The following is an 18,760-nucleotide window of genomic DNA, read 5'->3' on the forward strand; positions in this document are numbered from 1 at the left end:
GACTTGCACAGAGATATTGCATTTGTATGTAGAAATTTAATTTAATTGTTTTAAAAAAAGCTGCATGAGAGAGAAAATCAGAGACTCTAGTTACATGAATGGTGTAGAGATGGACAATAACGAAGATACTAGAGTATAGGAAACATGCAGGGCAGAAACAGGCAAACACACTGGGCAGAAATTGTACTCATGGCAACAGGGAGTAAAAATAAAAAATATTAGGTCCCAGTGGTGCCCCACTGAAGTCTGTGGGGTTTTCCCATTGAAACACATGACAATAGGGTTGGGAATTTAACAGCTCAACTATAAAAAAGGCTTGGATCACAAACATGCTAAACTTTAACATAGGTTTAGCTCAGCCTTTATACGTGAGTACCACCACATGAAGACTGTTTAAATCAACAGATGTATACCTTGCACACATGTAATATGTACAGACTAATCAGCTCTCATAACTACAACCACAGTTCTCTGCATACAACCAAACCAGCAACCCGCCGTTATAAACACAAGTTAGTTTTCTATTGCCCCTTTACACAATACACTAATTACAAAGGCTAGCTGAAAAATGGATTGGTGAGATTACAGCGTAAAGTTCACAGTACAGATATACCAGAAAAGAGGAGGGAAAGAGAGCCCACACAAGTTGTGTTACAGACAGTGAATTTAACTATTCTGGCATTCAGTGAACACTTCAAAATTCCACATCCAGATAAAAACCACCCTAAGCTGTACCTTATAGTCTCTGACATTACAAGTCACCAAGCTATAAAATCACTACATTTGGAAGAGAATTGTTTTGAGATGCTCATTTCCATCATTGCAAATGAGGAATAATCTGAGCAGTGGTAACAATAAAGGAATAAATACTTTCCCCTTCATCCCCAGTTCAATTACAAGAGCATTCACATTTGTAACTTTAATCAATTATTTCAAGTCAACACTGAACAACGAATTGTTAAAAATGTTTCAGTAGGATTTTCTTTTAAAATCTGACACAATCTATTCCCAATACAAAAACAATTTCAATATAATACACGTGTAAAAAGATGATACTGACAAAAGAATTCTAGCCCATACACTGAAATGAAAAGAATAGTCCGATTCAAATCTTCTACAAGCACTGTCTTTAAACCATGAGTATTTTCTTTAGTGACTGTACAGCAGTTCCTCCAATAGATTCTTGTGAAAGCTGGGGGAACTGCATTCAGCCTGGACCAGACATCTAACCTAACAGAATCTCTCTCATCTCCTCGTCCCAAAGTACCTGTGTGGTCTTGACTGGCAGATTACATACCCCTGGGAAATACTGATCTTTATGGCAGAGATGGTAGGCAAAGCCTTGTAGGAAAATGGGAAACGCAGACATCTTCTGGAGGCAGAGCATAGGCTGGTGTAAGCTGTCATTGTTATCAATGGAGCTATCACATTTTACACCAGATGATGCTCTGCCCTCACATCTTTAGACTCTGATCCTGCAATTGGATCTATGTGGACAGACACCAAGCCTACATGCGGTCCCACTGACTTCCTTATATCGAGCTTCACCACAGGGCTCTGTCTGCAGGATTAGGAACTTACCTTTAAAACTATTATACTGTAACTAATATATTTAACAAATGCCCACGTTACACTAGCACAGTATAAAAAAGTGATTCAGTTTAGCCTTTCATTGCAAAGGCTAAATTAAGTTTAGCTTGTTTGATGTTCAATAAGGTAGAAAGCCAAGAGAATTACTTTTAATCAAAAAGCATTCAAAAGAAGCATTTGGGATAATGCAGTTCCTTCTCTACAGCACATTCATGAGATTTCTAAGTAAAAACTACTGGCTTGTGAAAACAACAAAGGATTCCTCTTGTGATTTTAAGTTGCTTCAGGGTGTGGATTTTCCAAATCAAATCTGAGATCAGTAAATAATTTATTGGAAGAATTACAAAACCCTGAAGGGGAAGGTTTTTAAAAAGTGAACGTGTGGGAGGTTTCTAACAGAAATACTAGGACACTTTCAACCGCTGAGCTGCAGAGTTATAACACTACACTGGAAATTTAAGCTCAATGAAGTTATTTGCTACTGTATTTTTAGGGTTAGGACAGGCTAAGAAACTACAGTTGTTCCATAATACTGAAAGTTTGTGTCTACTCTGCAAAAGTAGAGGAGTTTGAAAAGGTTTGTGGCCAGACTGTATTATAATATAAACATGGTTTCTGCTTGCCTGTGTGGATAGGAATTTTTTTGTAACCATGTTAGAAAACTGCATTTTAACTTCAGGGTGAAATCCCAGCCCTTTGGTAATTAATGGCAAAGCTCCCATTCACTTTAATACAGCCAGGATTTCACACGTAAACAGGTGAACAAGTTTTCCATCTGCACAGCCAACACACTAGCACGTTATAACAACATTGATCTGCCATAGCTTTGGTCTGTCTACACTAGGCTCTTGTTAGAAGTCTCCTAGTGGTATGGCTGCACTGGTGCCAACAGTGGGATTTTTCCTGCTGCTCACAGAAGATAGATGACATGGTGCTAAGAACACTCAGCTCTGTCTACATTAGCACTCCCCTTGTCACTACTGCCTGGTGCAGCAGCATCCAGAGTGTTGCAGCAGTGGGAGGTTTCATAAAGAAGTCTATTGCAGACAGTTGTTGAGTACATCTCTACTAGCAAATTTCTAATGTGTTTTTCAGTATCAGTGCAGCGGCTAGCAACGGTGATATCTCTAGTATACACTGGGCACAAGCACTTTAATCAACATACCACCTAGGTAGTTAGATGATGTGGTGGTAAAAATTCCTGTGCTTGATCTACACAACACCTTCTACCCTGGTAGCACCCATGCTGCATCGCTGTGGAAAAACAAAGTAAGAAAGTTCCTAGTGTAGGCAAAGCTTATGTTTTACAGACATATTTGACCTGGTTAATTCTCTAGTTTAGCTGGTGCCTACATGCAAAGCTGAACATCAGAGCTCTGCAAGTTCATCAGAGTGAGTCTGGGTATCTGCCCATTGGTGGATCCTCTCCTGTCCCCACAACAATTACCACAGAACTGAGAAAGAAATTCTCAAGCTAAGATATGTGCAAAATATATTCTGCATGTGTCACAACATGTTCTTCCCCACAGACGAGCTGCAGCACTTCCAATCATACTGAAAAGATATTTTTCAAAAAATGAAAGGTATTGTGAGCGTGGGAAGTCAGCTGTCACCATCCTACCCAGGAAAAGTTAAATGATCATCCAGGTTATTACAGTCTTGTGGGGTTTTTTTTTCTTTGAGTTTACATTTCTGGAGAGTGACATATCTGGGTTGTAATTTTAACCAATAGGAAACACATATACAGTCACATTTAATGAACTCCTTAGTGCAGAGTCCAAATTGGTTGGTGTGTATATCTTCTCAGGGTATTGAAATCAGTTATTCTGGAGTTGCTGGAGTTATTTTCTTTTATGATCACTCAATGCTAACAGTAATTCAGAAGAGCAGTTTAGAGGATCAGGCCTAGTGAGATGTAGTGAGGCAATCAGCTTTCATTACCACTGTAATCCTCCACTGCCGGTAGTGTTTGGAATGTCCAAATGAAAGAAGCACCACTCATCTGCAGCTGTGAACTAGTGTCGTAAACTGTTCTGAGAAGATATTGAGGACTTGCTTAAAGATGTCACCACTAACCCGCTGCTTAAATCCAGACCTCGACCTTCTTTTTCCTAAAAAGTTGGAGGGAAAAACAATCCTCAGCTCAGTAAGGTTTTGAAACAAGCAGATTTTCAATCTTAACAGATTAAGCAGGCACATTATAATTGGTATTATTAGCATTCTGCTTACTAAACCAAATACAATACCGCACCTTGCAGCATAATTCCACAAGTGCACATAATTGGTTTCTGGGAGCTGTAAAATCTACAGCTGAGCCTCCTCTTTCTCCCACTCTTATTTGTGGATGAATCCAGAAACTAACAAGGGACTGTGGTGGCTGCTGCTGAGTAAGTATCTTGGCTAATGTTCTCCCAGCTGTGGGTAGACTTAGGCACAGCTACAATCAGTGTGCTCTCTGCTGGTCTGGCCTAGGAAAGAAACCCAGTCAGGATGCCTTCTCGCTCCTACTTACCAATTTGGGGATGGGAAGGTGGGTAGGAATGTAGAAAAGGGTAAGAAAACCCCCAGACCTAGCCAGCCCAGAGAGAAAGGGAAACTGCAGTACAACCACTGCAAGAAGCAATGGATGGGACTTTAAATAAAACCCCAAACAATGAAAGGGTACTGGAAAGATTCTGTATTCAACAATGCAGAAATGTACAACACAGGAATTTCACCAGGTAGACGTTTTGTGCAGATTTTCTGCAAGAGTTATCAGATATGCTTTTCAAGCCTATTAAACAGCTACACCATGAAGGCTATTTGCCTTTTGATCCTATATCTCTTGAATGAATGCTGTCACCCCATGAGCTAACACTGCCTTCAGAGCTGTAATGCAGGAGCCATACAAAAGCAGCTACCACTGTGCTAGTTAAAACAACAACCCCAAATACTTACAGCTCTGTAATCCAAGAACATTTCTTTGAATGCCAGAAAATCAGTAAAAGTGAGAAGCATGTCAAATATATCACCTGCCATCTCGTCTTTGTGCTGTCTGTAAAGTGGGAGATGTATAGGTTTAACATAATTGTAATACATGACATCAGGTTTTAAAGGCACTCAGAGGTCAAATTTAGTACACAATATAGGTTGTGCAAAATCAAGATTTAAACAAGACCAATAGGAAGGTATTTAAAATTCTAATGTTAACAGCTTTATTAAACAAATAAACAATCCCTTGCAGTGTCTGCAATCCAAACATGGCAATGTTTTATCTACCTAAGGTTTTTAATATAGTTACGTCTATCCCCATGATACCTAAATCCAGAGATTTGAGTATTGTGCCAGTCGACAGAAACCAGACAGTGAAAGATCAGTCACTTAAGAGGAGTAAAACGTGACTAGTCCACATTTTCATTGTCTGAAATAAGAGAAATGCTAAAAGAAAATAAAGTGAAAAATCTTAGGGTTTTAGTGCTTTTGCTTTTAATTATTTCAGACATCACTAGTAACAAAGGAGTTATCCACTTTAATTGAACTTTAAGTAGATTGTCAGTACACATCCACTTTTGTAATACTTATTCCAAGCAATTCAAATTTTCCTAATATTATTGAAAAGCCCTGTAGCTTACACTGATGGATGGTCTAACCATTCTACTGTACTTTCATGCAAATTTATTGACGCTTTATTCAAATATCTCAAGCAGTTTTATTCTTTTCATGAGAGTCCATTTCTAATAGCATTGATTTTCTTATTCAGCAGAAGAAAATATGTTCCTTTAACAATGTCATTCTCCACATAATTAATTAAGCTAAAGCTGAACAGCAGAAATTACTTTAAATTGAGAAGTATCAGAAGGGTAGCCGTGTTAGTCTGGATCTGTAAAAGCAGCAAAGAATCCTGTGGCACCTTATAGACTAACAGACGTTTTGCAGCATGAGCTTTCGTGGGTGAATACCCACTTCTTCGGATGCAAGACTTCCCTTGCATCCGAAGAAGTGGGTATTCACCCACGAAAGCTCATGCTGCAAAACGTCTGTTAGTCTATAAGGTGCCACAGGATTCTTTGCTGCTTTTAAATTGAGAGTAACCCTCCAACAATGTCAAACAAAGACTTTTCACCAAAACTGAATTACTCATTGCATTCTTTTATAAAACAGGGATTGGGGTAAAGCCATTTACTTAGGCTGTTTCTGGAAGCTTAAGTACAGAAAACCTACTGGGCTTAATGCAAGTGGACATTTCACCCCAGGCTTCGAGTCCTGAACTGGGGAATAATAGAAAGCAAGTTTAATGGCCTCATTCTGGTCTCCATTTCTGCCTATCACAAACCTTCCATACATTTTGGCACAAGTCAGAGGCCTAGAATAGCAGGGGATGGCGGACGTGAGGATGGAGATGAATTACCAGAGTTGTATAGATGAACTCACATTTCCTTTTTTAAACAAGAATCTCTTCCACAAAGGGGGAAAAAAAAAATTTAAATCCTAATTTGGTCCCAGGTACAAAATGGTTAATACAGAGAAAAGCACAAGAAAAATACCCCAAACCAAAGACTTACTGTAATGACATGGTGAAGGCAGCCATATTAAAACCAGGAATCCTGTCAAGCAGTTTTTCTTCTATGTATTTCTCCACTAAGCAGATCTAAAAGAGAGGACATAATCATAAATTCCACGTGCTGACTTTATAAATCTTATTCTCCACAGGCTTGTCTTCATTAGGCAAAATGCATCAAAAATCCCATTGGATGGAACTTTCTGCACTTTTGATGACAGTCCAATGCTTTGCAATACCACCAAAGAGCCATCCTTAAGCATGTTTGCATGCACAGGTTGTAGCAGTAAACACCCTCTACTTGAAACCAGTACCTAAAACTAATTTTAACTAATTTTAAGGAATTGACAACTGAGCTCCTCCAAACAATTTTTGTGGTCTTACAAACACTTTTTCTGACCCTTTTATAGATGTTTTGTTTCTTCTGTTTGTACAAAACCCATACAACGAGGAAACTAACTATACAGAGGAAATTGAGAAACCAATTTTATTCTGTGCTGTCAAATATATTAAGCAAACAGGAAAAAAAAACCCCAGAAGCATTATTTTCCTTTAAGCTCAGTTATAGTAATCTTGTGTGTTATTTACAATGGTAAGTAAAAAAATTACAGACAGAAGTGTGATTTTCAACTTGACAGCATCCCTTTAATTATGATTGGTTCGGATTATACTGTACAGTACCAGAAAAAAATACTACACAAGTCTATTAATTTTGTATAGAGTTTTGTCCTATTTCCTTTACTAGCCTCTATGCAATAGAACTTACACCAATTCATCAGAGAAGAATGCAGAATGTATCAAATAATTTCCCCCTTAAATGCTAGCTAATGTATCAGCAGGGCCATCCCTAGACATTGTGGTACCTTACGAACCCCCCGGCCTCTGCGGGTGTGTGTGTCTGTGTCTGCGTCCAAGTCTGTGGGGGGCAGAAGCAGGCTTGGGGGACGGGGGGAAACAGCCCCCAGCACTCACCGGCAGAGCGGAGCAGGTTGGGGCTGGGTCACGCCACTTCCTGACACCTGGTGATTGCAGAGTGGGCCTGACCCTGCACTCACGGGGCAGTGGGAAGTGGAATGACCCGGCCCCATCCCACTCCACTCTGCTCCGCTCCCCTGGCTCCCAGCCTTGGGACTTTGGGGGCAGGAGGGAACTGCCCCCCAGCATTCACCGGCGGCGTGGCTGAGAGCCAGAGGAGCTTCACTTCCCGCCGCCCGGTGAGTGCAGGGCGCGCCTGACCCCTGCTGCAGTCCCCCAGGACGTAGCTCAGCGGAAGGGGTGGAATGGGGATGGGGCTGGGGCGGAGCAGGGCTGGAGGCTTTGGGGAAGAGGTGGGGCAGGGGCGGAGAGGGGCAGTTTTCCTCGCTGGCTCAGCCAGCCATGGGACCAGGCTGGCCACTGGAGTAGCACGCAGCTGCGTAGTTTGTGTAGGGGTAAGGACAGCCCTGTGTATCAGTCTAACTACAACCAGACCCTAAATGAGGGGGATAAAAAGTCTCATGCAAGTTCAGAATCACTATCAGAGATTAGGATGAGACCTTCATGCGGGACAGCTATTCCCAAATCTGCCTTCTGGTGGGCTGCTTGCACTTTTCTCTGAAGCATCTATGGCTGGGCACTGTCAGACACACGAGACAGGCCTAGATGTTGAATCCAGAATGACAATTCCTGTGTTCCTATTGTACTAATCTAAATACAACTATACCCCACACAGTGGTTGCCTAAACCAACCTTCCATTCAAAAGGCTTTAGCAGTTCTCAAACACTTGTAGAAGATTACTTGGTGAAACAGAAAAAAGTAATTTAGAACTCCAGAATATTTTTTGTTTGCAGGCTACTGCTATACTTCAAAGACACCACAGCTAATAATTTAGATTTACTTGACTCTGATCAAACTCATATTTTAAAAACAGAGGGGAGAAAAGAATCTAACAATGACCTTAAAAGAAAAGCTAAGCACTCTGAGAAAAACCATCACCACCACCACCAAAAAAAAAATTCTTACATATTCATTAAAAATAGAAGTGTAGATGAGCTTGTTTTCTTCTGTATCTTCAAATTCCCGGTAGTGTTTATCCATAAAGCTTCTTTGTATTAACTGGAAATCGTCATCTGAGCCACAATAAGTAAATTGCATACAGTTACATACAATTTATCCACTCATTGCAAGACAGTAACCACATTCACTAATGTTCTGTTCTAAAAGCTCCTACTGCCGTAGCATGGAACCCCACACATACGCACTTAGTCACAATAACAGCACAGCTGTTGTTAGCTGGGCCAGCTTTAACTTCTGACCAATCTATGAGAATATATGGAGGCTGCTAGCAGAGTAGGTGTTGGTGCAGCAAAGAATGCTGCAGATTCAAATTCTGTTTCAGCCAAGTCAGCTAGGATGACCAGGATAGCAGCATGTTGATCTATGTTGCGAGTGCGGTACATTTAATGATGGAAAGAGACAGAATTTGCAAAAGGCAGCAAAACTGCGAGGGCACCTACTTGAACAATCCACTTTTCTAGTAAAGATTTTCACATGTTCTCAATATTAAGACAGTTCTTTAAAATTTATTTTTAATAAAGAGGCTGTTAGTTTTCAAACAATCAGGTTCTTTGTTCAGGTATGTGAGTTATTAGTGAACAAAAACTTTTGTCTTTAAAAAAAAGGTATATTTTTCTTCCCTCTGTTAGTTTAAAAAAGACAATGGATTTTTCTTCAATTTAGGAAGAATATCATCTCTGAAAATGAGTGCAGAAAGCTACAATCCTTAGAGGCCAATTTTTCAGTTATCAATGAGTGAAACTGGAGGAAGGCAAAGGGGCAGAGAGTGGCACTTAATATATCATAACAGGTGCAAATATATATTACACACTTACACATGGTGTTAAAATAAATCTTCACAAATCTCTAATCTTTTTTTACAAATTAACTCACTCAAAACTGGTGAATTTGTTACCATTTCTCCAGATTCAGCTACACATATCACAAGGAGAGCAGCTGAGAGTGAAGAGAATTTAAAAGATTTATGATTTCTCAGAAAGGTGTATGAATAAGGAGGGAGATGTTAACTTAAAGAGGTTGATGACTAGTTAACACCATGAGCTCTCTCTTTCTCTTGGCATCTTGTAAATCCTCTTTATTCAACCTTGACCTCTTACTTCAAATTTCTGATTTGAGGATCTAGAATCTTTTATCCTCCCAAACCCATGGGGCAAAATGGCTGACTGCTCGTGGCATTCTTTGCACCAACAGATCCTGTCACCTGAGGTTGTATGTGAATAAGTTACTTACAACACAAAACGCAAAACCAATTCATTTACCCAGAGAATAACTGGGATGTCATATGACACTGAGGGACAGACAGCAGAGAGGATGGAAAGCCTCGGTTTTCACGTGAGATTTTATCAGGATTTTTATTTACCACAACTTTATCAATGAAGAGAGGGTTTCTAGTCTCCTCCACACACCTCTGTCAGTGAAGTTCAATCCTTATTTTGCCTTTCAATATTTTTACTGCTCATTTTTTAGGCATATCTAAATGCAGGAGCTTACCCATTATAATATCTTCTAAATACCCAACAACCGCATCAAATTCTGCATCTGAAGGAGAGGAGCTGAAAACAAAGAAAGGAAAGATTATTTTTTTAATGAAAGCCTAGAGACAAATTAGCACAATAACCCAGCCTGCAGATCAGAGAAGGGAATTATCTCCCAACATCACATTATAAAAAGCTCATTGCACAGAAAACTTTACTTAATAATAAAAAGTTTATTCCTGTAACAGACGTTAATCTCACTAGGTCTCCATTGTATACTAAAGGGGGTAATTACTTATTGGAAAGAACTGTTTTACTGGGTATCTTTGTTGGTGTAATTAACCTCTTGGTGCAGAAGATGTTTAAAAGGTTTGTTCAGAGCAATGGTTCTCCATCTTTTCCATACCGTGACCCTGTATCACAACGAAATTTCAGTACCCACCTCTCATCTAGCCATAAAAGGTGGTTGTAACTCTCCTGGAACTGTTCAAGACCCATCCACAGAGGATCCTTTGAAGCACTCAGTCATATATTACCAGACTGCGTATATTTTTCATAGTGTAGCAAAGGTAAATGATGTAATTTATAGGAATTGTTAAATATTTCTCGAATGCAGTACACCACACTGGGGATTTAGAACTAAATTTCGTAATCCCTTAATCTAAAAACATGGTGCTGCTGTCGTTTTACAACAAAAAAACATATGCTCGCTTTCAGATGGACTCCTTTAAATGGAGAAGCATATTAGCAGCACTTCAAAAGTCTGGGTCCCTCTGGCAATGTTATATTGTGCAATTTGTTCATAGATACCAAACTCTCCCTGACCATGGCATTTTAGGGATGAACTTTACTTAAATACATTCTCTAATGCATTAAGTGCACAACAGGCTTTTCTCCCATATTGGGAATGCAAGTCTTGTTGCACATTTTTCTTGAACATATTTATCTTCAGCCATTCAATGAAGGCCCCACTTAATTAATATACAAATTCCTCTCTGTCTCTCTCATGGGATGAAGGATATTGCTTTAGACTGTCTATTTACAAAAAATCTTTTACAATGATATTGCTGTTATCACCATTAGCCCATCCATTATGCCTTTGCAGCTCAGAGGATAACACAAAGGAATGGCAGATAACAGCTCAGATAACACAAAGGAATGGCAGAGTACATGATACAACACCAGAGGGCAGAGTGCCACAACAAGAGTAGCTTACAAACACCAAAAAAAACAGGAGTACTTGTGGCACCTTAAAGACTAACAAATTTATTGTAGCATGAGCTTTCGTGAGCTAAAGCTCACTTCTTCGGATGCATAGAATGGAACACACAGACAGGAGATATTTATACATACAGAGAACATGAAAAGGTGGAAGTATGCATACCAACAGGCAGAGTCTAATCAATTGAGATGAGCTATCGTTAGCAGGAGGAAAAAAAACTTTTTGAAGTGATAATTAAGATGGCCCATAGAAGGTGTGAGGAGAACTTAACATAGGGAAATAGATTCAATTGGTGTAATGACCCAACCATTCCCAGTCTTTATTTAGACCACAGTTAATGGTATCTAGTTTGCATATTAATTCAAGTTCAGCAGTCTCTCTTTGGAATCTGTTTTTGAAGTTTTTTTGTTGCAAAATTGCCACCTTCAAGTCTGTCACTGAGTGGTTAGGAAGGTTGAAGTGTTCTCCCACTGGTTTTTGAATGTTATGATTCCTGATGTCAGATTTGTGTCCATTTATTCTTTTGCGTAGAGACTGTCCGGTTTGGCCAATGTACATGGCAGAGGGGCATTGCTGGCACATGATGGCATATATCACGTTGGTAGATGTGCAGGTGTACGAGCCCCTGATGGTGTGTCTGATGTGATTAGGTCCTGTGATGGTGTCACTTGAATGGATATGTGGACAGAGCTGGCATCGGGCTTTATTGCAAGGATAGGTTCCTGGGTTAGTGTTTATGTTGTATGGTGTGCGGTTGCTGGTGAGTATTTGCTTCAGGTTGGGAGGCTGTCTATAAGCAAGGACTGGCCTGTCTCCCAAGATCTGTGAGAGTGAGGGATCATCTTTAAGGATAGGTTGTAAATCTTTGATGATGCGCTGGAGAGGTTTTAGTTGGGGGCTGTAGGTGATGGCTAGTGGTGTTCTGTTATTTTCTTTTTTAGGCCTGTCCTGTAGTAGGTGGCTTCTGGGTACTCTTCTGGCTCTGTCAATCTGTTTTTTCACTTCAGCAGGTGGGTATTGTAGGTTTAAGAATGCTTGATAGAGATCTTGTAGGTGTTTATCTCTGTCCGAGGGATTGGAGCAAATACGGTTGTATCTTAGAGCTTGGCTGTAGACAATGGATCGTGTGGTGTGTCCGGGATGGAAGCTGGAGGCATGTAAGTAAGTATAGCGGTCAGTGGGTTTCCGGTATAGGGTGGTATTTATGTGACCATCGTTTATTAGCACAGTAGTGTCTAGGAAATGGACCGCTTGTGTGGATTGGTCTAGGCTGAGGTTGATGGTGGGATGGAAATTGTTAAAATCTCGGTGGAATTCCTCGAGGGCTTCTTTTCCATGAGTCCAGATGATGAAGATGTCATCAATGTAGCGCAAGTAGAGTAGGGGTGTTAGGGAACGAGAGTTAAGGAAGCGTTGTTCTAAGTCAGCCATAAAGATGTTGGCATACTGAGGGGCCATGCGGGTACCCATAGCAGTGCCACTGACTTGAAGATATATATTGTCCCCAAATGTGAAATAGTTGTGGGTGAGGACAAAGTCACAAAGTTCAGCCACCAGGTTAGCCGTGATATTATCGGGGATACTGTTCCTGATGGCTTGTAGTCCATCTTCGTGTGGAATGTTAGTGTAGAGGGCTTCCACATCCATAGTGGCCAGAATGGTGTTTTCTGGAAGATCATTGATGGATTGTAGTTTCCTCAGGAAGTCAGTGGTATCTCGAAGATAGCTGGGAGTGCTGGTAGCATAGGGCCTGAGGAGAGAGTCCACATAGCCAGACAATCCTGCTGTTAAAGTACCAATGCTTGAGATGATGGGGCGTCCAGGATTTCCAGGTTTATGGATCTTGGGTAGCAAATAGAATACACCAGCTATCTTCGAGATACCACTGACTTCCTGAGGAAACTACAATCCATCAATGATCTTCCAGAAAACACCATTCTGGCCACTATGGATGTGGAAGCCCTCTACACTAACATTCCACACGAAGATGGACTACAAGCCATCAGGAACAGTATCCCCGATAATATCACGGCTAACCTGGTGGCTGAACTTTGTGACTTTGTCCTCACCCACAACTATTTCACATTTGGGGACAATATATATCTTCAAGTCAGTGGCACTGCTATGGGTACCCGCATGGCCCCTCAGTATGCCAACATCTTTATGGCTGACTTAGAACAACGCTTCCTTAACTCTCGTTCCCTAACACCCCTACTCTACTTGCGCTACATTGATGACATCTTCATCATCTGGACTCATGGAAAAGAAGCCCTCGAGGAATTCCACCGAGATTTTAACAATTTCCATCCCACCATCAACCTCAGCCTAGACCAATCCACACAAGCGGTCCATTTCCTAGACACTACTGTGCTAATAAACGATGGTCACATAAATACCACCCTATACCGGAAACCCACTGACCGCTATACTTACTTACATGCCTCCAGCTTCCATCCCGGACACACCACACGATCCATTGTCTACAGCCAAGCTCTAAGATACAACCGTATTTGCTCCAATCCCTCGGACAGAGATAAACACCTACAAGATCTCTATCAAGCATTCTTAAACCTACAATACCCACCTGCTGAAGTGAAAAAACAGATTGACAGAGCCAGAAGAGTACCCAGAAGCCACCTACTACAGGACAGGCCTAAAAAAGAAAATAACAGAACACCACTAGCCATCACCTACAGCCCCCAACTAAAACCTCTCCAGCGCATCATCAAAGATTTACAACCTATCCTTAAAGATGATCCCTCACTCTCACAGATCTTGGGAGACAGGCCAGTCCTTGCTTATAGACAGCCTCCCAACCTGAAGCAAATACTCACCAGCAACCGCACACCATACAACATAAACACTAACCCAGGAACCTATCCTTGCAATAAAGCCCGATGCCAGCTCTGTCCACATATCCATTCAAGTGACACCATCACAGGACCTAATCACATCAGACACACCATCAGGGGCTCGTACACCTGCACATCTACCAACGTGATATATGCCATCATGTGCCAGCAATGCCCCTCTGCCATGTACATTGGCCAAACCGGACAGTCTCTACGCAAAAGAATAAATGGACACAAATCTGACATCAGGAATCATAACATTCAAAAACCAGTGGGAGAACACTTCAACCTTCCTAACCACTCAGTGACAGACTTGAAGGTGGCAATTTTGCAACAAAAAAACTTCAAAAACAGACTCCAAAGAGAGACTGCTGAACTTGAATTAATATGCAAACTAGATACCATTAACTGTGGTCTAAATAAAGACTGGGAATGGTTGGGTCATTACACCAATTGAATCTATTTCCCTATGTTAAGTTCTCCTCACACCTTCTATGGGCCATCTTAATTATCACTTCAAAAAGTTTTTTTTCCTCCTGCTAACGATAGCTCATCTCAATTGATTAGACTCTGCCTGTTGGTATGCATACTTCCACCTTTTCATGTTCTCTGTATGTATAAATATCTCCTGTCTGTGTGTTCCATTCTATGCATCCGAAGAAGTGAGCTTTAGCTCACGAAAGCTCATGCTACAATAAATTTGTTAGTCTTTAAGGTGCCACAAGTACTCCTGTTTTTTTTGCGGATACAGACTAACACGGCTGCTACTCTGAAACCTTACAAACACCGTAGCTAAAGCATTAGCATCACATTTGTGGTTCAAGACAATGGGGTAATTGTTTCTCACTTATGCACAAAAGCAGGAGACGTTCATACCTAACTCCCAGTCTTTTCTTTAATGAGAGTGATGGGCTACACCAATGAAAGAAGAAATATCTCTGTCATTTTTGTATAGCTTGTTCTAACATAGTTTAAACATTAGTTTTAGATTTGGTGTGGCAGCGAGTAGGGGAATTCTAATTATATTTTGTCCAGAAAAAAACATCTCTATTTTCTATGCATTCCAACCACAGCACTCATCAATTAAGAATACCAGAGCCCATAGTGCTGTGTAAGAATACATCTCTACATTCATCACGCTCTGCAAGGAACACATTCAAATACAACTTCCAACCGCAGTAAACAGGGTAATAGAGAAAGTGTGAAATTATATGGTGGCGGGGGAGAGAAATTTTGAAGATACAGACATCCCTATAACTAAAGGGTCAGATCCTCAAAGTTATGAGGCTTCTAACTTCCATTGAAATCAATGGGGAGTTAGGTACTCAAATGCCTTTACAGATCTGGGCCACAATACTTATTTTGGTCCTTCAGTGAGGGGAATGTGTGGGAGAACAGCATGATCAAGGAGGAGTTATCATCCTTCTGGGTATCAAGGGAAGGTTCATGCAATTTTGAGTTCAATATTGCCTAAACTCTCACTTGTTATTGTTACCTCTCTGGTGCATCACATTGTTCTGAAGTTCTTATTGTTCTTACATGAGTCTCTGTCTTCTCATCTATATCATCTAACATCATACTTGTTTTTTTTCCCTTTTCTATTTTTATTTATTTAGGAAGATTTTACAAGTTTACAAATCCTTACCATGTAAATATCAGAAACAAAACAATCATTACAACAGTTAGCTTTTGTTTAAAGAAAGATTATACAGGAATTTAGTCATCAGATCTTTCTATTTAACAAGGTGGTACACGATTACAAAGTGAAAATCCTTACAACCCCTCTGTCGTTTCTAGTGATTTTATTAAACTGAATTAAATCTTTATGTACACAAGTTTAACTCAGCAGGCTTGTCTATCACATTTTAATATTAAAAAAAATGAACAAGTATGTGGCTGGGTTTTTTTGCAGGTGAATACACGTTGAATTTTGAATAAAAGGTAACCAAATATATAAGTATTTGTCCTCTCTCTATTTTGCCAGGTATATAATTGGCATGTTAATTTTTCCATAATCACAACCTCCCATATTTTTTGAACCATTCCTCTAAAGTTGGGCTGTTATTCTTTGTCCAAAAAGAGGCTACAGTGGAGCTATTTTTAACTAGTAAAATGTTATTCAAATGCTGATATGGAATCTGGATTATACTTACATGGACACACCAAAGTTTTCTTCTTCTAAAGTCTCCATCATTTCTGCATCACCTGTTGCACCAAACAAACTTTTAGATAAGAATTAAAATGTTTTCTATATCAGCAATGTGTTTACTTTTTAAACAATATATTACTTTTAGCACACATACAGCTTAAATCTTCAAAGTTATCTATGAACATTGACTAGTTAGCCATAAGACAATCATGAAATACAAGACCTGCATCTTGTAGGATTTTGTGATCTCATTTAGGCATATTCTTCCATGGCTACTGAGTTCTCTGCTTCTCCTCTAATACTCTGAATCCTTTAGTAACCTTCACTGACTATAGGAGAACAGTCCTAAAGAAATTTGCGTAACCCAGGAAAATGGTTTCAGTTGATACCTGGCACTTCCACCCAAAGCATATACCACTGGCCACTGTCAGAGCCAGGATATGGGAACTGGATGGATCTTCATTATGATCCAGTTGGGAAATTTCAATGTTCTCATGTATCATGTATTCTGTTCAATAAATCCAGTGCATTGAGGTCTGGGCAGACACCCCAGGCCTAGTGTATCCCAGAGCACACAGCGAACCCTACCCTGGGCCATCACCTGGGTGCTGAATGGACGAGGTCTTTTCAAACCAATTACTGGCCCTTGCTGGTATGGCAAACAGAGGGGGACCCAGCCCTTCCAGGTTCGCTGTGCTGGGGGCCCTGGAGTTGTGCAGGACAGGGGCTGAGCCTGGGCTCGTCGTGCTAGGGTCTCTCAGAGGTGTGCAGGCCGGGGAGACTCAAGTGAGCCCAGGCTCACTGTAGGCTCAGTGCTATGTAAGGAGACGAAGGAGCCCTGCTGTGCCCGGGCTCGGCTCTGTGCACCCAGGACAGGCTGCAGCACAGTCTGCTGGGCACTGCATGAACCAGACGGGCAGGGGAATGGGGAGCTCCTCTGGGGGCCAGGTGGGGCCCATGATCCTGGCGCCCCATTAGAAACACACCCGCTGCTATCAATCTGGAGGAAGGGGTTAGGACCAGGCCCCATCCTGCTCTGCTTGCACTGTGCCCTGAGATCCCACCAGCCAGCTAACTCCCTCCCCACCGCCCACCATTTGCTCCTCTCGGCCTGCCCGCTGGTCGGCCGAGGGCTCCGCTCCACCTCCTGGCCTCATCCTCCAGCTTCTCTCTTCCTCCTGGATGGACCCCAGTGCACCTCCAGCTCCGGCCAGTCTCTGCTTCCCACCACCCGGGGGGCCCCACCTGTCTCCCCAGAGCTGAGCCGCCTGGCACTGGTGCAGAAGCCTGGCCAGTCTCAGACAGTTTTGGGGAGACAGTGGGGGGGGGGGGGTTTGGCTGGGTCCCTCCAGGGAAGAGGGTCCTGAGGGAGCCTGGCCGGGGCAGGCCCTGGCCTGGCTGATCGCGCCACTCCCAAGGGGCTGGAGCGATTCCCCGCCCCAGGACCAGCCCTGGCTGCGCCCGGGGCTCAGCCCAGCAGACACAGTCGCCTCCCAGCAGGGCTGGTGAGTGCGGCCTGGAGGCAGGGCGTGGGGGAGTGGGTCTGTGGGGCATATGGGGGGGTGCTGGGCAGTGAAGGGGGTGGGAGGAGCTGTGTGTGTTGGGGCACTAGGGAGTGGGGGTTCTGTGGGGGGTGCTGGGCAGTGGGCAGGGGGTGTTGTGCAAGGCGCTGTGCATCTGTGGGTGGGTCGGGGGACGTTGGGGGGGCTGTGGGTGGGGGGTGTTGTGCAAGGCGCTGTGCATCTGTGGGTGGGTCGGGGGACGTTGGGGGGGGCTGTGGGCAGGAGGTGTTGTGCAAGGCGCTGTGCATCTGTGGGTGGGTCTGGGGGGGGCTCTGGCCATAGGGAGTCGGGGGGCGCTGGGGGGGGCTGTGGCACGGCACGGGACGGGCCCACCCCCGCGGGGAAGGGACAGGCTGGGGGCCCGGGGCACCGTTGTGCATCTGGCGGCGGCTGCCGGGCTGTGACTAGTGCCCCCGCGCTGGGGGAGCGGAGCGGAGCGGAGCGTGGCCCCCCCCGGGGACCCACAAAAGGTGAACGCGGCCCTGGCCCGGGGTATCGGCCCCTCCCCCCCGTACCTGGCTGCCGGGGGCCGCCGCGCTCGCTCGGCCTGGGGAGGCCTCCCCATAGAGTCCGTTACACACGCCCCGCCCTTCCGTCGCCTAGGCAACACGCCCTTCCTCCACGCGCCGCCCCGAGCCAATGAGCGCGCGAGGCTGGGGCTGCGCAGCGCGTGACGCCCGGCCCGGCCGGGGCGGGGGCGCGAGCGCGTCCCTGGACCCCTCCGTGGAGCTGCCGCTACAGCAGCCGCCCGCCCGGCCCCGCGCCGGGGAGCAGGATCTCGGGGAGAACGGGCGCGTGCGGGGCTGGGCTCCCGGCGCCCCCTCCCGGCCCGGCCCGCGCGGCACCCAGGCCAAGGCCACGAGCAGGGAGCGGCTGGCACCATGGAAGCAAAGGGCCCCGCTGGTGTTCCTGCCCCCAGCCGCTCAAAAGCCCTGAACCTGCCTCCGCCCACAATCAGTCAGGGGTTTTAAAAGAATAAAGACGGTGCTGTTCGTACTTTCCTGGGCCAGGAACGGGGCTACTAACTAAACAAAAAAAAATCAGATCCTTGCCTAATCCCGTTACTCCAGGAGCTCAGGCTTTAAGGAAAAACACACAAGACTCAGTAAAATTGCACTTCTGCTGGCCCCATAGCTACTGCCTCTCAGGGAGGTGGATTATTTATGCTGCTGCTGCCAGGAGAGTTGTACCGATGTAACAGTTCTAGTGTAGACTAGCCCTTAGCCACGCTGGTGATGACAGGGACAGTGTGTTAGTAGGTTTGTTGCAAACCCAAGACAAGCAGTGGGCCATAGCAGGATACAAAGGAAAAATCAA

At 43.4% G+C, this 18,760-nt stretch overlaps 1 protein-coding gene across 2 annotated transcripts; it reads right to left on the reverse strand.

Annotated features, from left to right (window-relative positions):
* Positions 1 to 23: 23 nt before the first annotated feature.
* On the reverse strand, positions 24 to 18,581 carry LOC123349206 (ADP ribosylation factor like GTPase 2 binding protein). 2 transcript variants are annotated; one of them, XM_044987090.1, is made up of 7 exons: positions 18,496 to 18,581; positions 15,886 to 15,937; positions 9,675 to 9,736; positions 8,130 to 8,236; positions 6,132 to 6,217; positions 4,528 to 4,624; positions 24 to 3,701 (listed from the first exon to the last, which is right to left on the reverse strand). In XM_044987090.1, exons 2-7 carry the CDS (start codon positions 15,924 to 15,926, stop codon positions 3,606 to 3,608), a joined length of 489 nt encoding a protein of 162 aa, XP_044843025.1. In that variant the 5' UTR covers positions 15,927 to 15,937; positions 18,496 to 18,581; the 3' UTR covers positions 24 to 3,605. The 2 variants fall into 2 exon arrangements, with proteins under 2 accessions (XP_044843025.1, XP_044843024.1); XM_044987089.1 differs by lacking the exon at positions 18,496 to 18,581 and adding an exon at positions 17,959 to 18,089.
* Between the last annotated feature and the right edge of the window lie 179 nt (positions 18,582 to 18,760).

The sequence above is a fragment of the Mauremys mutica genome, chromosome 14 (assembly GCF_020497125.1).
Source record: "Mauremys mutica isolate MM-2020 ecotype Southern chromosome 14, ASM2049712v1, whole genome shotgun sequence".
Classification (NCBI taxonomy): Eukaryota; Metazoa; Chordata; order Testudines; family Geoemydidae; genus Mauremys; species Mauremys mutica.

Coding starts and splice junctions, on each gene's coding strand:
- LOC123349206 (XM_044987090.1), bottom strand. CDS start 15,926: ATGATGGAGACTTTAGAAGAAGAAAACTTTGGTGTGTCCAT. Junction 6,218..8,129: donor CTTCTATTTTTAATGAATAT/GTAAGAATTTTT, acceptor CCTCTCTTTTAG/ATCTGCTTAGTGGAGAAATA. Junction 4,625..6,131: donor GCCTTCACCATGTCATTACA/GTAAGTCTTTGG, acceptor CCCACTTTACAG/ACAGCACAAAGACGAGATGG.